The sequence below is a fragment of the Rhinichthys klamathensis genome, unplaced genomic scaffold (assembly GCF_029890125.1).
Source record: "Rhinichthys klamathensis goyatoka isolate OS25496 unplaced genomic scaffold, OSU_Roscu_1.1 h1tg000554l_1, whole genome shotgun sequence".
NCBI lineage: Eukaryota > Metazoa > Chordata > Actinopteri > Cypriniformes > Leuciscidae > Rhinichthys > Rhinichthys klamathensis.
In genome coordinates this window covers 782,190-803,655 of record NW_026607023.1, presented here as the reverse complement: position 1 = coordinate 803,655, position 21,466 = coordinate 782,190, and the positions used below count along the sequence as shown (strand labels likewise).

At 43.8% G+C, this 21,466-nt stretch overlaps 1 protein-coding gene across 1 annotated transcript in view; it reads right to left on the bottom strand.

Moving 5' to 3' along the window:
* The window catches only part of rad50 (RAD50 homolog, double strand break repair protein), a 140,412-nt gene that overhangs the window by 93,887 nt on the left and 25,059 nt on the right, over window positions 1-21,466 (bottom strand). Inside the window, exons 15-16 of the mRNA XM_056239157.1 lie at window positions 19,860-20,049; window positions 18,461-18,587 (exon numbers count right to left, since the gene is read on the bottom strand). Of these exons, the coding sequence (XP_056095132.1) occupies window positions 18,461-18,587; window positions 19,860-20,049 (317 nt within the window). The remainder of the gene's footprint in view (window positions 1-18,460; window positions 18,588-19,859; window positions 20,050-21,466) is intronic.

Below are 21,466 nucleotides of genomic sequence, written 5' to 3'. Positions count from 1 at the left end.
GCCCAAAAAAATCCCATAGACTTAACATTGCGAAAAACTTTGACGAGTCATAGCTCAGAGTGTGAATTTCGCAGAAACGTGAAATTTGCCACATTTGAAGAGGCTGACAGACTCTGTAAGAACATACCACACAATGGGGTAAAAGTTGCACCCCTGGGGGGCAGGAGCTGCCCAAAGTTTCCCCATTGACTTACTATGGTGTAGGACGGCCCATGAAATGGGCCGTCCTACACCATAGAAACCGCTTTTATATTGAACATAACTCTGGATCACAGTGTCATAGAGACAAGGGGGCGGGCTCATTTTACTCAGACAACCAATCAGTCTCTCAGGATCATTGTGAAGCTATCAAGCCACGCCCTAGCAACCATTTAGAGCACCTTAGCAACAACTCCCATAGACTTCCATTGAAAGAGATCGAAGGGATATCTCTGGACTGAATTGTCATAGAAACATGAGGGTGGTCTCGTTTGACTCGGGGCAGCAAACAGCCAATCATGAATCACCTCAACACTTCCTAGCCACGCCCTAGCAACCATTGTCGAGCACCTTAGCAACCAAAATCCAATGAGGGATATCTTCCATTCTGAATGTCACAAAGGCGTGGGAGTTGGTTTATATCATTCATAGTGACAAGAAGCCTTTGGAGTTTCATGATTGGCAACTGCCAAGCCACTCCCTAGCAACCAAACAGAGTACCCTAGCAACCATTTTGCAAGACCAATATCTCTGCATCAGAACATCGTATAGAGATGGGGGTTGGTTTATACATTCACATTGACTTTGGAGCTTCATGATTGGCAGCTGCCAAGCCACTCCCTAGCAACCAAACAGAGTACCCTAGCAACCGTTTTGCAAGACCAATATCTCTGCATCAGAACATCGTATAGAGATGGGGGTTGGGTCTTTTGACTCATGCTAGCAAACAGGACTTGCTACATGCTACACATACTAGCAGTGAATAGCTACATGCTAATATTGATTAGCTAAGTGCTAAATCATGCCAATAAAATGCTACAAACTCAACAGTAACCATCTTTGACAACTACCAACCACCTAGTAACACCACAGCAACCACCCAAATTACCCTAGCAACACCCTAGCAACCACCCAGAACACCCTAGCAACTGCCTAGCAACGCCCTAGCAACCACCCAGAACACCCTAGCAACCGCCTAGCAACACCCTAGCAACCACCCAGAACACCCTAGCAACCGCCTAGCAACCACTCAAAACACCCTAGCAACCACCTAGCAACACCCTAGCAACCACCCAGAACACCCTAGCAACCACCCAGAACACCCTAGCAACGCCCTAGCAACCACCCAGAACACCCTAGCAACCGCCTAGCAACACCCTAGCAACCACCCAGAACACCCTAGCAACCGCCTAGCAACCACTCAAAACACCCTAGCAACCGCCTAGCAACACCATAGCAACCACCCAGAATACCCTAGCAACCGCCTAGCAACCGCACAGAACACCCTAGCAACCACCTAGCAACACCCTAGCAACCACCCAGAATACCCTAGCAACCACCTAGCAACACCCTAGCAACCACTCAGAACACCCTAGCAACCGCCTAGCAACACCCTAGCAACCACCCAGAACACCCTAGCAACCGCCTAGCAACACCCTAGCAACCACCCAGAATACCCTAGCAACCACCCAGAACACCCTAGCAACCACTCAGAACACCCTAGCAACCACCTAGCAACACCCTAGCAACCACCCAGAACACCCTAGCAACCGCCTAGCAACACCCTAGCAACCACCCAGAATACCCTAGCAACCACCTAGCAACACCCTAGCAACCACTCAGAACACCCTAGCAACCACCTAGCAACCACCCAGAACACCCTAGCAACTGCCTTGCATCATCATAGCAAACTCCAACAACACCCTAGCAACCGAGCGGCGAGTTTTGCCACTGCAAGCACCACTTCACATTTTCTTCTGGAAATGTACATTCTAGTTCTTCTTATAATTATTATTATTCTTCTGGCCACTTTTTGACGCGCTACTCCTCCCGCAGTTTTTGTCACAGACCCATGAATGAGGTGTCAAAACGTGCGGCCTGTTCGGGAATGGTGTGCTATGACTTTTCTAAGAGATCGGGGGTACGATGGTCGCCCCAGGGGCGAAAAACGGCCCAAAAAAATCCCATAGACTTAACATTGCGAAAAACTTTGACGAGCCGTAGCTCGGAACGAGGATGTCGCAGAAACGTGAAATTTGCCACATTTGAAGAGGCTGACAGGCTCTGTAAGAACATACCACACAATGGGGTAAAAGTTGCACCCCTGAGGGGCAGGAGGGGCCCAAAGTTGCCCCATTGACTTACTATGGTGTAGGACGGCCCATGAAATGGGCCGTCCTACACCATAGAAACCGCTTTTATATTGAACATAACTCTGGATCACAGTGTCGTAGAGACAAGGGGGCGGGCTCATTTTACTCAGACGGCCAATCAGTCTCTCAGGATCATTGTGAAGCTATCAAGCCACGCCCTAGCAACCATTTAGAGCTCCTTAGCAACAAGTTCCATAGACTTCCATTGAAAGAGATCAAAGGGATATCTCAGGATATAAGTGTCATAGAAACATGAGGGTGGGCTCGTTTGACTCGGGCCAGGAAACAGCCAATCCTGAATCACCTCAACACTTACTGCCCACGCCCTAGCAACCATTGTCGAGCACCTTAGCAACCAAAATCCAAAAAGGGATATCTTCCATTCTGAATGTCACAAAGGCGTGGGAGTTGGTTTATATCATTCATACTGACAAGCAGCCTTTGGAGTTTCATGATAGGCAGCTGCCAAGCCACTCCCTAGCAACCAAACAGAGTACCCTAGCAACCATTTTGCAAGACCTATATCTCTGCATCAAAACATCGTATAGAGATGGGGGTTGGTTTATACATTCACATTGACTTTGGAGCTTCATGATTGGCAGCTGCCAAGCCACTCCCTAGCAACCAAACAGAGTACCCTAGCAACCATTTTGCAAGACCAATATCTCTGCATCAGAACATCGTATAGAGATGGGGGTTGGGTCTTTTGACTCATGCTGGCACACAGGACTTTCAACATGCTAAACATGCTAGCTGTGAATAGCTACATGCTAATATTGATTAGCTAAGTGCTAAATCATGCCATGAACATTATAAAAACTCTATAGTAACCAAATGTGAAAACTACCAACCACCTAGTAACACCATAGCAACCATCCAGAATACCATAGCAACCACCTAAAACACCCTAGCAACCACCCAAAACACCCTAGCAACGGCCTAGCAACACCATAGCAACCACCCAGAATACCCTAGCAACCGCCTAGCAACAACCTAGCAACCACCCAGAATACCCTAGCAACCACATAGCAATACCCTAGCAACCACTCAGAACACCCTAGCAACCGCCTAGGAACACTCTAGCAACCGCCTAATAACACCCTAGCAACCACCCAGAATACCCTAGCAACCACCTAGCAACACCCTAGCAACCAATCAGAACACCCTAGCAACCGCCTAGCAACACCCTAGTTACCACCCAGAACACCCTAGCAACCGCCTAGCAACACCCTAGCAACCACTCAGAACACCCTAGCAACCGCCTAGCAACACCCTAGCAAACACCCAAAACACCCTAGCAACCACCTAGCAACCCCCTAGCAACCCCCTAGCAACCACCCAGAACACCCTAGCAACACCATATCAACCACCCAGAACACCCTAGCAACACCCTAGCAACCACCCAGAACACCCTAGCAACCGCCTAGCAACACCCTAGCAACCACCCAGAACACCCTAGCAACCGCCTAGCAACACCCTAGCAACCAACCAGAACACCCTAGCAACACCCTAGCAATCACCCAGAACACCCTAGCAACCGCCTAGCGACCACCCAAAACACCTTAGCAACCACCCAGAATACCCTAGCAACCGCATAGCAACACCATAGCAACCACCCGGAACATCCTAGCAACCACCTAGCAACGCTCTAGCAACCACCCAGAACACCCTAGCAACCGCCTAGCAACCACCCAAAACACCTTAGCAACCACCCAGAATACCCTAGCAACCGCATAGCAACACCATAGCAACCACCCAGAACACCCTAGCAACCACCTAGCAACGCCCTAGCAACCACCCATAATACCCTAGCAACCACCTAGTAACACCTTAGCAACCATGTTAGCATCATGCTAAACATGCTAGCATGATGCTAGCAATATGCTAATCATGCTAGCATCTACCTAAAACATGTTTGCAACATGCTTATTTTTGCTAGCATCATGCTAGCAACATGCTAATCATGCTAGCATGTTGGTAGCATGATGCTAACAACATGCTAGCATGATGCTAACAACATGCTAATCATGCTAGCATGATGCTAGCAACATGCTTATCATGCTAGCAACATGCTAATCATGTTAGCATCATGCTAGCAACATGCTAGCAAAATGCTAATCATGCTAGCATCATGCTAGCAACATGCTAATAATGCTAAAAGAATGATAACAACATGCTAATCATGCTAGCATGAAGTTAGCAACATGCTAATCATGCTAGCATCTTGGTAAAAACTAGCTAACCGCACGCTAGCAACCGAGCGGCGAGTTTTGCCACTGCAAGCACCACTTCACATTTTCTTCTGGAAATGTACATTCTAGTTATTAGTGGTGCTTGCCTATGGCGAAGCAACACTATTGTTATCTCACATACTTATTAGTGGTGCTTGCCTATGGCGAAGCAACACTATTGTTATCTCACATACTTATTATTCTTCTTCTTCTTCTTCTTCTTATTATTATTCTTCTGGCCACTTTTTGACGCGCTACTCCTCCCGCAGTTTTTGTCACAGACCCATGAATGAGGTGTCAAAACGTGCGGCCTGTTCGGGAATGGTGTGCTATGACTTTTCTAAGAGATCGGGGGTACGATGGTCGCCCCAGGGGCGAAAAACGGCCCAAAAAAATCCCATAGACTTAACATTGCGAAAAACTTTGACGAGCCGTAGCTCGGAACGAGGATGTCGCAGAAACGTGAAATTTGCCACATTTGAAGAGGCTGACAGGCTCTGTAAGAACATACCACACAATGGGGTAAAAGTTGCACCCCTGAGGGGCAGGAGGGGCCCAAAGTTGCCCCATTGACTTACTATGGTGTAGGACGGCCCATGAAATGGGCCGTCCTACACCATAGAAACCGCTTTTGTATTGAACATAACTCTGGATCACAGTGTCATAGAGACAAGAGGGCGGGCTCATTTTACTCAGACAACCAATCAGTCTCTCAGGATCATTGTGAAGCTATTAAGCCACGCCCTAGCAACCATTTAGAGCACCTTAGCAACAACTCCCATAGACTTCCATTGAAAGAGATCGAAGGGATATCTCTGGACTCAATTGTCATAGAAACATGAGGGTGGTCTCGTTTGACTCGGGGCAGCAAACAGCCAATCATGAGTCACCTCAACACTTCCTAGCCACGCCCTAGCAACCATTGTCGAGCACCTTAGCAACCAAAATCCAAAGAGGAATATCGTCCATTCTGAATGTCACAGAGGCATGGGAGTTGGTTTATATCATTCATACTGACAAGCAGCCTTTGGAGTTTCATGATTGGCAGCTGCCAAGCCACTCCCTAGCAACCAAACAGAGTACCCTAGCAACCATTTTGCAAGACCTACATCTCTGCATCAGAACATCGTATAGAGATGGGGGTTGGTTTATACATTCACATTGACTTTGGAGCTTCATGATTGGCAGCTGCCAAGCCACTCCCTAGCAACCAAACAGTGTACCCTAGCAACCGTTTTGCAAGACCGATATCTCTGCATCAGAACATCGTATAGAGATGGGGGTTGGGTCTTTTGACTCATGCTAGCAAACAGGACTTGCTACATGCTACACATGCTAGCAGTGAATAGCTACATGCTAATATTGATTAGCTAAGTGCTAAATCATGCCAATAAAATGCTACAAACTCAACAGTAACCATCTTTGACAACTACCAACCACCTAGTAACACCATAGCAACCACACAGATTACCCTAGCAACCACCCAGAACACCCTAGCAACTGCCTAGCAACGCCCTAGCAACCACCCAGAACACCCTAGCAACCGCCTAGCAACCACCCAGGATACCCTAGCAACTGCCTAGCAACACCCTAGCAACCACCCAGAACACCCTAGCAACGCCCTAGCAACCACCCAAATTACCCTAGCAACCGCCTAGCAACCACCCAGGATACTCTAGCAACTGCCTAGCAACGCCCTAGCAACCACCCAGAACACCCTAGCAACCGCCTAGCAACCACCCAGAACACCCTAGCAACCAACCAGAATACCTTAGCAACAACCTAGCAACACCCTAGCAACCACCCTGAACACCCTAGGAATGCCCTAGCAACCACACAAATTACCCTAGCAACCGCTTAGCAACCACCCAGGATACCCTAGCAACTGCCTAGCAACGCCCTAGCAACCACCCAGAACACCCTAGCAACCGCCTAGCAACACCCTAGCAACCACCTAGTAATACCTTAGCAACCATGCTAGCAACATGCTAAACATGCTAGCATCATGCTAGCAACATGCTAATCATGCTAGCATAATGCTAGCAACATGCTAATCATGCTAGCATGATGCTAGAAACATGCTAATCATGCTAGCAACTAGCTACAAACATGCTAGCAACAGGCTAATCATGCTAGCATCATGATAGCAACATGCTAATCATGCTAGTAACATGGTAGCAACATGCTAATCATGCTACAAATATGCTAGAAACATGCTAATCATGCTAGCATCATGCTAGCAACATGCTAATCATGCTAGCAACATGGTAATCATGCTAGCATCATGCTAGCATCATGCTAGCAACATGCTAATCATGCTAGCAACATGCTAGCAATATGCTAGCAACATGCTAATCATGCTAGCATCATGCTAGCAACATGCTAATCATGCTAGCATCATGCTAGCAACATGCTAGCAACATGCTAAACATGCTAGCATCATGCTAGCAACATGCTAATCATGCTAGCATCATGCTAGCAACATGCTAGCAACATGCTAAACATGCTAGCATCATGCTAGCAAGATGCTAGCAACATGCTAGCAACATGCTAAACATGCTAGCATCATGCTAGCAACATGCTAAACATGCTAGCATGATGCTAGCAATATGCTAATCATGCTAGCATGATGCTAGCAATATGCTAATCATGCTAGCATGATGCAAATAATGCTAGCATCTAACTAAAACATGTTTGCAACATTCTTATTTTTGCTAGCATCATGCTAGCAACATGCTAGCATAATGGGAGAATCTAACTAAAACATGCTAGTAACATGCTTATAATGCTAGCATGATGCTAGCAACATGCTAATCATGCTAGCATGATGCTAGCAACATGCTAATCATGCTAGCATCTTGGTAAAAACTAGCTAACCGCACGCTAGCAACCGAGCGGCGAGTTTTGCCACTGCAAGCACCACTTCACATTTTCTTCTGGAAATGTACATTCTAGTATTGTGATTACTATTCACCTAGAAAAAACTTCGGCACGCTACTCCTCCCGCACCTTTTGTCGTAGACCCATGAGTGAGGTGTCAAATCGCCCGGTTCATTGAGGAGAGGTGTGCTATGTCTTTTCTAAGCGATCGGTTGTACGATGTTCGTCCGGCGGGCGATAAATCGGCCGAAAAAAGTCCCATAGACTTAACATTGGCACAAAATTTGTTATATCATATCTTTTCACCAGAAGGTCATAGAGAGTTGGGGATGGGCTCATTTGATTCGGCCTATCAAGCAGCCAATAAGTAGTGACGTAATAAATTCATATTTCCGCCCTATCAACCACTTAGGGCAGCCTAGCAACCATAAAACTACATTTTCAAGCCATATCTCAGCTCCAGAAAATTGTAGAGACGTAGAGTTCAGCTTTTTTTGACTCAAACTGTCAACTGGTCTTTAAATATCATCTCATAAACTGTATAATCACACCATAGCAACCATATAGGGTACCCTAGTAACCATACAAACACATGAATAAGCCATATCTCAGCACTAGAACATCGTACAGACATGGTTGTTGGCTCGTATGCAATAATGTACCACACTCTAGCAACCGAGCGGCGAGTTTTGCCACTGCAAGCACCACTTCACATTTTCTTCTGGAAATGTACATTCTAGTATTGTGATTACTATTCACCTAGACAAAACTTCGGCACGCTACTCCTCCCGCACGTTTTGTCGTAGACCCATGAATGAGGTGTCAAATCGACCGGTTCATTGAGGAGAGGTGTGCTATGACTTTTCTAAGCGATCGGTTGTACGATGATCGTCCGGCGGGCGATAAATTGGACAAAAAAAGTCCCATAGACTTAACATTGGCACAAAATTTGTGAGATCATATCTTTTGACCAGAAGGTCATAGAGACTTGGGGTTGGGCTCTTTTGACTCGGCCTATCCAGCAGCCAATAAGAAGTCACATAATAACTTCATATTTGCGCCCTAGCAACCACTTAGGGCAGCCTAGCAACCATAAAACAACATATTCAAGCCATTATCTCAGCTCCAGAAAATAGAAGAAACATGGAGTTTGGCTTTTTTGACTCAGACTGTCAACTAGTCTTTAAATATCATCTCATAAACTGTATAAGGACACCATAGCAACCATATAGAGTACCCTAGTAACCATACAAACACATGAATAAGCCTTATCTCAGCACCAGAACATCGTACAGACATGGTTGTTGGCTCGTATGCAATAATGTACCACACTCTAGCAACCGGGCGGCGAGTTTTGCCACTGCAAGCACCACTTCACATTTTCTTCTGGAAATGTACATTCTAGTTAGTGGTGCTTGCCAAAGGCAAAGCAACACTAGTGTTATTGTGCATACTTATTATTATTCTTATTATTCTGGACAAAGTTTGACGCGCTACTCCTCCCGCAGTTTTTGTCACAGACCCATGAGTGAGGTGTCAAAACGTGCGGCCTGTTCGGGAATGGTGTGCTATGACTTTTCTAAGAGATCGGGTGTACGATGTTCGCACAGCGGACGAAAAAGCGGCCAAAAAAGTCCCATTGACCTAACATTGCGGAATTTTCAGAAATTTAAATCTCAACTGTCATTTTCACACAGACACAAAAGGGCCTGACAGCCCTGCTGACAGGCAGACCTCTCTCTCTCCCTAGGAGGATTTATTTTATCAAGCAGCCAATAAGTAATGGCCCTAAATCTTCAAAGCCACACCATAGCAACCAGTTACAGCACCCTAGCAACCGTGGGTGATAGGCACGAGGCCGCAGGCCTCGTGCCATACTAAATAACTCTATAAAACTCTATAAAAACTCCAAATAAAAACTCCACAGTAATTATCTGTTAAAAAATACACGCCGACATCACACACCCCTGATTGAGGCATCAAATTGTGCGGATTATTGAGGAGAGGTGTGGTATGATTTTTCTTAGCGATCAGGGGTACGGTGTTCGCCCCAGGGGCAAATCATTGGGTAAAAAAGTCCCATAGACTTAACATTGGCACAAAATTTGTGAGATCATATCTTTTGACTAGAAGGTCATAGAGACTTGGGGTTGGGCTCTTTTGACTCGGCCTATCAAGCAGCCAATAAGTAGTGACATAATAACTTCATATTTGCGCCCTAGCAACCACTTAGGGCAGCCTAGCAACCATAAAACAACATATTCAAGCCATTATCTCAGCTCTAGAAAATAGTAGAAACATGGAGTTTGCCTTTTTTGACTCAGACTGTCAACTAGTCTTTAAATATCATCTCATAAACTGTATAAGCACACCATAGCAACCATATAAGGAACCCTAGTAACCATACAAACACATAAATAAGCCATATCTCAGCACCAGAACATCGTACAGACATGGTTGTTGGCTCGTATGCAATCATGTACCACACTCTAGCAACCGGGCGGCGAGTTTTGCCACTGCAAGCACCACTTCACATTTTCTTCTGGAAATGTACATTCTAGTATTGTGATTACTATTCACCAAGACAAAACTTCGGCATGCTACTCCTCCCGCATTTTTTATCGTAGACCCATGAATGAGGTGTCAAATCGACCGGCTCATTGAGGAGAGGTGTGCTATGACTTTTCTAAGTGATCGGTTGTACGATGTTTGTTCAGCAGCCGATAAATCGGACGAAAAAATTCCCATAGACTTAACATTGGCACAACATTTGTGAGATCATATCTTTTGACTAGAAGGTCACAGAGACTTGGGGTTGGGCTCTTTTGACTCGGCCTATCAAGCAGCCAATAAGTAGGGGCATAACAACTTCATGGCCAAGCCCTAGCAACCACTTAGGGCACCCTAGCAACCATAAAACTACATTTCCAAGCCATATTTCAGCTCCAGAAAATAGTAGAAACATGGAGTTTGGCTTTTTTTACTTAGACTGTCAACTAGTCTTTAAATATCATCTCATAAACTGTATAAGCACACCATAGCAACCATATAGGGAACCCTAGTAACCACCTGAACACATGAATAAGCCACATCTCAGCATCAGAACATCGTACAGACGTGGTTGTTGTCTCGTATGCAATAATGTACCACACCCTAGCAACCGAGCGGCGAGTTTTGCCACTGCAAGCACCACTTCACATTTTCTTCTGGAAATGTACATTCTAGTATTGTGATTACTATTCACCTAGACAAAACTTCGGCACGCTACTCCTCCCGCATTTTTTGTCGTGGACCCATGAATGAGGTGTCAAATCGACCGGCTCATTGAGGAGAGGTGTGCTATGACTTTTCTAAGTGATCGATTGTACGATGTTCGTTCAGCGGGCGATAAATCGGACGAAAAAATTCCCATAGACTTAACATTGGCACAACATTTGTGAGATCATATCTTTTGACTAGAAGGTCATAGAGACTTGGGGTTGGGCTCTTTTGACTCGGCCTATCAAGCAGCCAATAAGTAGTAACATAATAACTTCATATTCGTGCCCTAGCAACCACTTAGGGCAGCCTAGCAACCATAAAACAACATTTACAAGCTATATTTCAGCTCCAGAAAATCATAGAGACGTGGAGTTTGCCTTTTTTGACTCAGACTGTCAACTACTCTTTAAATATCATCTCATAAACTGTATAAGCACACCATAGCAACCATATAGAGTACCCTAGTAACCACCTGAACACATGAATAAGCCATATCTCTGCACCAGAAAATCGTACAGACATGGTTGTTGGCTTGTATCCAATAATGTACCACACTCTAGCAACCGAGCGGCGACTTTTGCCACTGCAAGCACCACTTCACATTTTCTTCTGGAAATGTACATTCTAGTTATTCTTCTTCTTCTTCTTCTTCTTATTATTATTCTTCTGGCCACTTTTTGACGCGCTACTCCTCCCGCAGTTTTTGTCACAGACCCATGAATGAGGTGTCAAAACGTGCGGCCTGTTCGGGAATGGTGTGCTATGACTTTTCTAAGAGATCGGGGGTACGATGGTCGCCCCAGGGGCGAAAAACGGCCCAAAAAAATCCCATAGACTTAACATTGCGAAAAACTTTGACGAGTCGTAGCTCGGAACGAGGATGTCGCAGAAACGTGAAATTTGCCACATTTGAAGAGGCTGACAGACTCTGTAAGAACATACCACACAATGGGGTAAAAGTTGCACCCCTGGGGTGCAGGAGCTGCCCAAAGTTTCCCCATTGACTTACTATGGTGTAGGACGGCCCATGAAATGGGCCGTCCTACACCATAGAAACCGCTTTTATATTGAACATAACTCTGGATCACAGTGTCATAGAGACAAGGGGGCGGGCTCATTTTACTCAGACAACCAATCAGTCTCTCAGGATCATTGTGAAGCTATCAAGCCACGCCCTAGCAACCATTTAGAGCACCTTAGCAACAACTCCCATAGACTTCCATTGAAAGAGATCGAAGGGATATCTCTGGACTGAATTGTCATAGAAACATGAGGGTGGTCTCGTTTGACTCGGGCCAGCAAACAGCCAATCATGAATCACCTCAACACTTGCTAGCCACGCCCTAGCAACCATTGTCGAGCACCTTAGCAACCAAAATCCAAAGAGGAATATCGTCCATTCTGAATGTCACAGAGGCATGGGAGTTGGTTTATATCTTTCATAGTGACAAGCAGCCTTTGGAGTTTCATGATTGGCAGCTGCCAAGCCACTCCCTAGCAACCAAACAGAGTACCCTAGCAACCATTTTGCAAAACCAATATCTCTGCATCAGAACATCGTATAGAGATGGGGGTTGGTTTATACATTCACATTGACTTTGGAGCTTCATGATTGGCAGCTGCCAAGCCACTCCCTAGCAACCAAACAGAGTACCCTAGCAACCATTTTGCAAGACCTACATCTCTGCATCAGAACATCGTATAGAGATGGGGGTTGGGTCTTTTGACTCATGCTAGCAAACAGGACTTGCTACATGCTACACATGCTAGCAGTGAATAGCTACATGCTAATATCGATTAGCTAAGTGCTAAATCATGCCAATAAAATGCTACAAACTCAACAGTAACCATCTTTGACAACTACCAACCACCTAGTAACACCATAGCAACCACCCAAATTACTCTAGCAACACCCTAGGAACCACCCAGAACACCCTAGCAACTGCCTAGCAACGCCCTAGCAACCACCCAGAACACCCTAGCAACCGCCTAGCAACCACCCAGGATACCCTAGCAACCGCCTAGCAACGCCCTAGCAACAACCCAGATTACCCTAGCAACCGCCTAGCAACGCCCTAGCAACCGCCTAGCAACCACCCAAAACACCCTAGCAACTGCCTAGCAACCACCCAGAACACCCTAGCAACCGCCTAGCAACCGCCCAGGATACCCTAGCAACTGCCTAGCAACGCCCTAGCAACCACCCTCGAACACCATAGCAACGGCCTAGCAACACCCTAGCAACCACTCAGAACACCCTAGCAACCACCTAGCAACACCCTAGCAACCACTCAGAACACCCTAGCAACCACCTAGCAACACCCTAGCAACCACCCAGAACACCCTAGCAACCACCTAGCAACACCCTAGCAACCACCCAGAACACCCTAGCAACCACCTAGCAACACCCTAGCAACCACTCAGAACACCCCAGCAACCACCTAGCAACACCCTAGCAACCACCCAGAACACCCTAGCAACCGCCTAGCAACACCCTAGCAACCACCCAGAACACCCTAGCAACCGCCTAGCAACACCCTAGCAACCACCCAAAACACCCTAGCAACCACCTAGCAACAAACTAGCAACACCCTAGCAACCACCCAGAACACCCTAGAAACCGCCTAGCAACCACCCAAAACACCTTAGCAACCACCCAGAATACCCTAGCAACCGCATAGCAACACCATAGCAACCACCCAGAACACCCTAGCAACTGCCTTGCATCATCATAGCAAACTCCAAGAACACCCTAGCAACCGAGCGGCGAGTTTTGCCACTGCAAGCACCACTTCACATTTTCTTCTGGAAATGTACATTCTAGTTATTCTTATTATTCCACACAAAGTTTGGCGCGCTACTCCTCCCGCAGCTTTTGTCACACACACCTGAGTGAGGCGTCAAATCGACCGGCTCATTGAGGAGAGGTGTGCTATGACTTTTCTAAGAGATCGGGTGTACGATGTTCGCACAGCGGACGAAAAAGCGGCCAAAAAAATCCCATTGACTTAACATTGCGGAATTTTCAGAAATTTAAATCTCAACTGCCACTTTCACACACACCCACAGAAAAGGGCCTGACAGCCCTGCTGTCAGGCCCTCTCTCTCTCCCTCAGAGGATTTATTTTATCAAGCAGCCAATAAGTAATGGCCTAACATCTTCATAGCCACACCATAGCAACCAGTTACAGCACCCTAGGAACCGTAGGCCATACTAAATATCTCTATAAAAACTCTATAAAAACTCCATATAAAACTCCATAGTAATTATCTGTAAATAAATACATGCCGACATCACAGACCCCTGAGTGAGGCGTCAAATTGTGCGGATTATTGAGGAGAGGTGTGCTGTGACTTTTCTTACCGATCGGGGGTACGGTGTTTGCCCCAGGGGCAAATAATTGGCTGAAAAAAGTCCCATAGACTTAACATTGGCACAAAATTTGAGAGATCATATCTTTTGACCAGAAGGTCATAGAGACTTGGGGTTGGGCTCTTTTGACTCGCCCTATCAAGCGGCCAATAAGTAGTGACATAATAACTTCATATTCGCGCCCTAGCAACCACTTAGGGCAGCCTAGCAACCATAAAACAACATATTCAAGCCATATCTCAGCTCCAGAAAATAGAAGAAACATGGAGTTTGCCTTTTTTGACTCAGACTGTCAACTAGTCTTTAAATATCATCTCATAAACTGTATAAGCACACCATAGCAACCATATAGGGTACCCTAGTAACCATACAAACACATGTATAAGCCATATCTCAGCTCCACAATATTGTACAGACATGGTTGTTGGCTCGTATGAAATCATGTACAACAACCTAGCAACCGAGCGGCGAGTTTTGCCACTGCAAGCACCACTTCACATTTTCTTCTGGAAATGTACATTCTAGTGTTGTGATTACTATTCACCAAGACAAAACTTCGGCGCGCTACTCCTCCCGCACGTTTTGTCGTAGACACATGAATGAGGTGTCAAATCGACCGGTTCATTGAGGAGAGGTGTGCTATGTCTTTTCTAAGCGATCGGTTGTACGATGTTCGTCCGGCGGGCGATAAATTGGCCGAAAAAAGTCCCATAGACTTAACATTGGCACAAAATTTGTGAGATCATATCTTTTGACCAGAAGGTCATAGAGACTTGGGGTTGGGCTCTTTTGACTCAGCCTATCAAGCAGCCAATAAGTAGTGACATATTACCTTCATATTCACGCCCTAGCAACCAATTAGGGCACCCTAGCAACCATAAAACTACATTTCCAAGCCATATTTCAGCTCCAGAAAATAATAGAAACATGGAGTTTGGATTTTTTTACTTAGACTGTCAACTAGTCTTTAAATATCATCTCATAAACTGTATAAGCACACCATAGCAACCATATAGAGTACCCTAGTAACCACCTGAACACATGAATAAGCCATATCTCTGCACCAGAAAATCGTACAGACATGGTTGTTGGCTTGTATGCAATCATGTACAACACTCTAGCAACCGAGCGGCGAGTTTTGCCACTGCAAGCACCACTTCACATTTTCTTCTGGAAATGTACATTCTAGTATTATTATTATTCTTCTTACTCAAAATTTACAACTGCTACTCCTCCTAGAGCTTTAACTCCACATACTCCAAACTCGGCACGGACACTCAAACTGTTCTGACTCGGTATGCTATATCTTTTCTAACTGATCGGACTTACGGTTTTCCTAAAAATGACGATCAAAGTCGGAAAAACTCCCATTGACTTTACATTGCGGAATCTTCAGATTTTCAAACTCCCCAACTGTCAAAAATTCAAATGTAAATCCCTTGAAACCCTAGACTGAATCAAACTGCCATTCTATACACTATATGAGCCAATGAGACTCATTCAAACTAATAAACTCATCTATCTATGACACTTATCCATCTATCTATCTACTTTAAACTAAATTAAACTTCAAACTAAATTAAACTTTAAACTTCAAACTAATTTAAACTTCAAACTTATTTAAACTTTAAACTTCAAACTTATTTAAACTTTAAACTTCAAACTAATTTAAACTTTAAACTCATAAACTCGTACACTTATAAACTCATACACTTATAAACTCATGAATTCATACACTTATGAACTCAAACTCATAAATTAATAAACTCTGAACTCTTACTCATTTAAACTTATAAACTCTAAACTCATAAATTCATACACTTATAAACTCATGAACTTATAAATGCATTAATTCATACACGTATGAACTCTCATGAATTCATACACTTATGAACTTTTAAACTCATAAATAGTTCACCATAGCAAACACCCAGAACACTCTAGCAACTGCATAGCAACCACCCAGAACACCCTAGAAACCAACTGAAATACCTTAGAACACCCTAGCAACACCATAGCAACCACCCACAATACCTTAGAACACCCTAGCAACCACATAATATACCTTAGAACACCCTAGCAACCACCCAGAACACCCTAGCAACCACCCAAAATACCTTAGAACACCCTAGCAACCACCCAAAATGCCTTATGACACCCTAGCAACACCCTAGCAACCACCCAAAATACCTTAGAACACCCTAGCAACACCATAGCAACCACCCAAAATACCTTAGAACACCCTAGCAACACCCTAGCAACCACCCGAAATACATCAGAACATCCTAGCAACACCCTAGCAACCACCCAAAATACCTTAGAACACCATAGCAACACCATAGCAACCACCCAGAACACCCTAGCAACCACCCAAAATACCTTAGAACACCCTAGCAACCACCCAGAACACCCTAGCAACCACCAAAAATACCTTAGAACACCCTAGCAACACCCTAGCAACCACCCAAAATACCTTAGAACACCCTAGCAACACCCTAGCAACCACCCAAAATGCCTTAGAACACCCTAACAACCACCCAAAATAACTTAGAACACCCTAGCAACACCATAGCAACCACCCAAAATACCTTAGAACACCCTAGCAACACCCTAGCAACCACCAAAAATACCTTAGAACACCCTAGCAACACCCTAGCAACCACCCAAAATGCCTTAGAACACCCTAGCAACCACCCAAAATGCCTTATAACACCCTAGCAACACCCTAGCAACCACCCAAAATACCTTAGAACACCCTAGCAACCACCCAAAATAACTTAGAACACCCTAGCAACACCATAGCAACCACCCAAAATACCTTAGAACACCCTAGCAACACCCTAGCAACCACCAAAAATACCTTAGAACACCCTAGCAACACCCTAGCAACCACCCGAAATACCTCAGAACACCCTAGCAACACCATAGCAACCACCCAAAATACCTTAGAACACCCTAGCAACACCCTAGCAACCACCCAAAATACCTTAAAACACCCTAGCAACACCATAGCAACCACCTAAAATACCCTAGAACACCCTAGCAACCACCCAGAACACCCTAGCAACCACTCAAAATACCTTAGAAACCACCTAGCAACCACCCACAACACCTTAGCAACCCACTAGAAACACCCTAGCAACATTTAATTACTTGAAACTATACTTTAACCTTTAAACTACTTTGAACTTTAAACTATTTAAAACTTTAAACTACTTTAAACTAATTTAAACTTCAAACTACTTTAAAATTCAAACTTATTTAAACTTTAAACTACTTTAACTTTCAAACTAATTTAAACTTCAAACTACTTTAAAATTCAAACTAATTTAAACTTTAAATTAATTTAAACTACTTTAAACTTTAAACTAAGTTAAACTATAAACTACTTTGAACTAATTTAAACTTCAAACTAATTTAAACTTCTTCAAACTTTGCGGTCCAAACTTTCACAAGCCAACTTAAAGTTTGTCTCGACAAACTTTTTCTAGTTTAAGTTTAAAGTTGATGCCTAATTGAGATTTAAATCAGAGTTTAAAGTAATGGAGCAACAAGATTGTTTAATCTAAGTTAATCTATCTTAAATGTAAAATAAAACCAGGATCAAAATGAGTTTAAATGAAAGTCTGGATTTTTTTTTTAAAGTTTGGTGCAATAGAATTATTAGATACACCTTGATTTAATCTACATTTAAGCTTAATCCTTATTGGTAGTGTAGTGTAGTCTAAGTAGTGTAGGTGTCTATCTATCTATAGTAGCCCACCTAAGATATACAATTTCAAAAGATTAAAATTTATATAAATATAATATAAGAACATCAAAGAACAAATGACACATTTTTAAATTTATGTACATGACCATTGAAAAGTTTGGGGTCAGTAAGATTTTTTTTTAAAGAAATTAATGCTTTTATTCAGATAAAATACTAATTAAAAACTGATTAAAATTGACAGTAAACACATTTATTATATTACAAAATATTATGATTGTTTGAAATGCTGTTCTTTTGAACTTTCTATCCATAAAGACTCCTGAAAAAAGTGCAAAACTGTTTTAAGCAGTGTCAAATCAGCATATCAGAATGATTTCTGAAGGATCATGTGACACTGAAGACCGGACTAATGATGCTGAAAATTCAGCTTTGCATCACTGGAGTAAATTACACTATTATACATGTATATATTAAAACAGAAAACATTGTAAATTGTAATATTTTTCCTCATATTTTTGATCAAATAAATGCAGCCTTGGTGAGCAGAAGAGACTTCTTTCAAAAACTCTTACAGACCCCAAGCTTTTGAACAGGAATGTACATTGAGATTCACAAAAAGTGTTTTGTATTCTACATAAAGAGCTGAACGTACTGGTGTCCAGGCGGTGTTGGGTCTCTTGTTTCTCCTGGCTGACCTGCGTCATGGTTCGGCTGAGGTCAACTCCCTGAAGCTTGGCTGCGTGCTGAGCGATCTTTCTCTCCACATCCTTCAGGTCAAGCTACATATGACAGGAAACATTCTGATTACCCACAGTTCAATAAAAATATTGCTTGTCAAGTTGTGACACATCGATTACTCACTCCAAGTTTATACTCTATTTCAAGTGAGAATAATATATATATATATATATATATATATATATAAAGCCATTTATGAGAACTATTTATAGCACACCTTTAAACTAAGCTTTAAAAAAAATAAAATAAAATACAAGGGTCTCCCCTACGTTCTCTGGACTCTGTCCCGGACACCAATATTTTAATGATTCATAAAAAAATGAATCAATGTCTGGCCAACTAAGATTTCTATGGAGATAAAGGTTAGGATCATGATTTCTTTAGGTAGTAGTTCAGCACACCAGGAGTGTATATTAGCACAGTTTGTTTGCTTTTGGGATCTAAAGGAGGATTTGAACCTGGAAACTATAAAGTATGACATCAGACTTAAAGGTGCACTTATGCAGGATTTTCAAAAAAGTAAATAAAATAAAAATAATGCCTCTCAATCACTATTTATGGTCCACTAGAAGTGTGCAGTGGTGTTTGTGTCTACAGATACACTACTGCCTATATTTATAATCAACAATGATGATGCTGGGCACAGGTGAGGGCGGGACTTTATCATGTGAGTCTGAAGCTCGGCTAAGCTGTCCGGTCTGTTTCTATTGCCTTGTTAACATCTATCTGTAACCCGTCAGAATACTAGGCATTATACTTATGCTTTTATGATGACACGGAATTATTGCTTATTAGTGAGCTAGACTAATGATGACTAAACTAGCTCGCAAATTACAAGCAGTCATCTAACTATTAACGTAACTGTTCTTTTGTATACACAATGCTATTTATGCATGATAAACACAATATTTGAAAATGTAATGAACAAAACAGCTCATCGCTCATGTTCCCGCTGGTATTCTCTTGAGTCGTTCGGCTGCGTGTGCAACTGATATATCTCATGACAGGGGAGAGGGCAAGGAGGGGCCAAGATTAAGTAACTGAAGATCCTGCATTGTGCACCTTTACAGCCGGATAACCACTTTTGCTCTGCTCTTTATAAAGCTACTATATGACTTCAGAAAACTTGAGATTAAGTAAATAATAAACTTGCAGTATTGTGTTTATTTAATAAGAATCACAAAACTGCAGTGTTCTGACTCTTCTATGTGATAAATAAATAAGTCTTTAAGTATATGTTGTGTTGTTCTGACGTGCTGCATGTTACTGGATTTTATTTTCTGTGTTTGGGCTTGCTGGAGATGAGCTAAGACCTGAAAGCGATCCATGAGGGAGACGTCCTGCAGACAGGCCTTGGCTGTGTCTTCCTCAGACATCAGTGTGCCCAGCAGCGTCTCCTGCTCCTCAGTGTCTCCTTTCAGCTTCTCAATGTCTCGGTTCACACGCTGGAGTTTATTTCTGAGCTCTGGCAGCTCTTTCTCCTGCAGCTCCACTATGGAATGCCTGTCAATACAAAAATTATTCATCAATATCAATATCAATATAAGGGGTGGATAGATGGATGGAGGGGTAAACTGGTGGATGGATGGAAGGATGGGGGAATGAAGGAGTAAACAGGTGTCCACCTGTTTACGATGGATGGATGGGGGAATGAAGAGGTAAACATGTGGACGGATGAATGGGTGCGGGGAATGAAGGGGTAAACATGTGGACGGATGGATGGATGGGGGAATGAAGGAGTAAACATGTGGGTGGATGGATGGATGGATGGATGGGGGAATGAAGGAGTAAACATGTGGACGGATGGATGGATGGGGGAATGAAGGAGTAAACATGTGGGTGGATGGATAGATGGTGGAATGAAGGAGTAAACAGGTGGACGGATGGATGGATGGATGAAAGGATGGGGGAATGAAGGGGTAAACAGGTTGACAGATGGATGGATGGATGGATGGCAGGATGGGGAATTAAGGGGTAAACAGGTGGACAGATGGAAGGATGGATTGATGGAAGGATAGGGGAATGAAGGAGTAAACAGGTGGGTGGATGGATAGATGGGGAATTAAGGGGTAAACAGGTGGACAGATGGAAGGATGGATTGATGGAAGGATAGGGGAATGAAGGGGTAAACAGGTGGACAGATGGATGGATGGGGAATGAAGGGGTAAACAGGTGGACAGATGGAAGGATGGGGGAATGAAGGGGTAAATAGGTGAACAGATGGATGGATGGCAGGATGGGGGAATGAAATGAGTAAACAGGTGGACAGATGGAAGGATGGATTGATGGAAGGATAGGGGAATGAAGGAGTAAACAGGTGAACAGATGGATGGAAGGCAGGATGGGGGAATGAAGGGGTAAATAGGTGGACAGATGGATGGATGTATGGATGGAAGAATGAAGGAGTAAACGTGGACAGATGGATGAATGAAAGAATGAAGGAGTAAACAGGTGGATGGATGGGGAATGAAGGGGTAAACAGGTGGACAGATGGAAGGATGGATTGATGGAAGGATAGGGGAATGAAGGAGTAAACAGGTGGGTGGATGGATGGATGAAAGGATGGGGGAATGAAGGGGTAAACAGGTGGACAGATGGATGGATGGGGAATGAAGGGGTAAACAGGTGGACAGATGGATGGATGGGGAATGAAGGGGTAAATAGGTGAACAGATGGATGGATGGCAGGATGGGGGAATGAAGGGGTAAATAGGTGGACAGATGGATGGATGGATGGAAGAATGAAGGAGTAAACGTGGACGGATGGATGAATGGAAGAATGAAGGAGTAAACAGGTGGATGGATGGGGAATGAAGGGGTAAACAGGAGGATGGATGATGGATAGACGGATGGATATGTGAAGTAAAAGATGGATGTATAAACATGAAGTAAAGGATGGATAGTTAAAGTGATAAACAGAT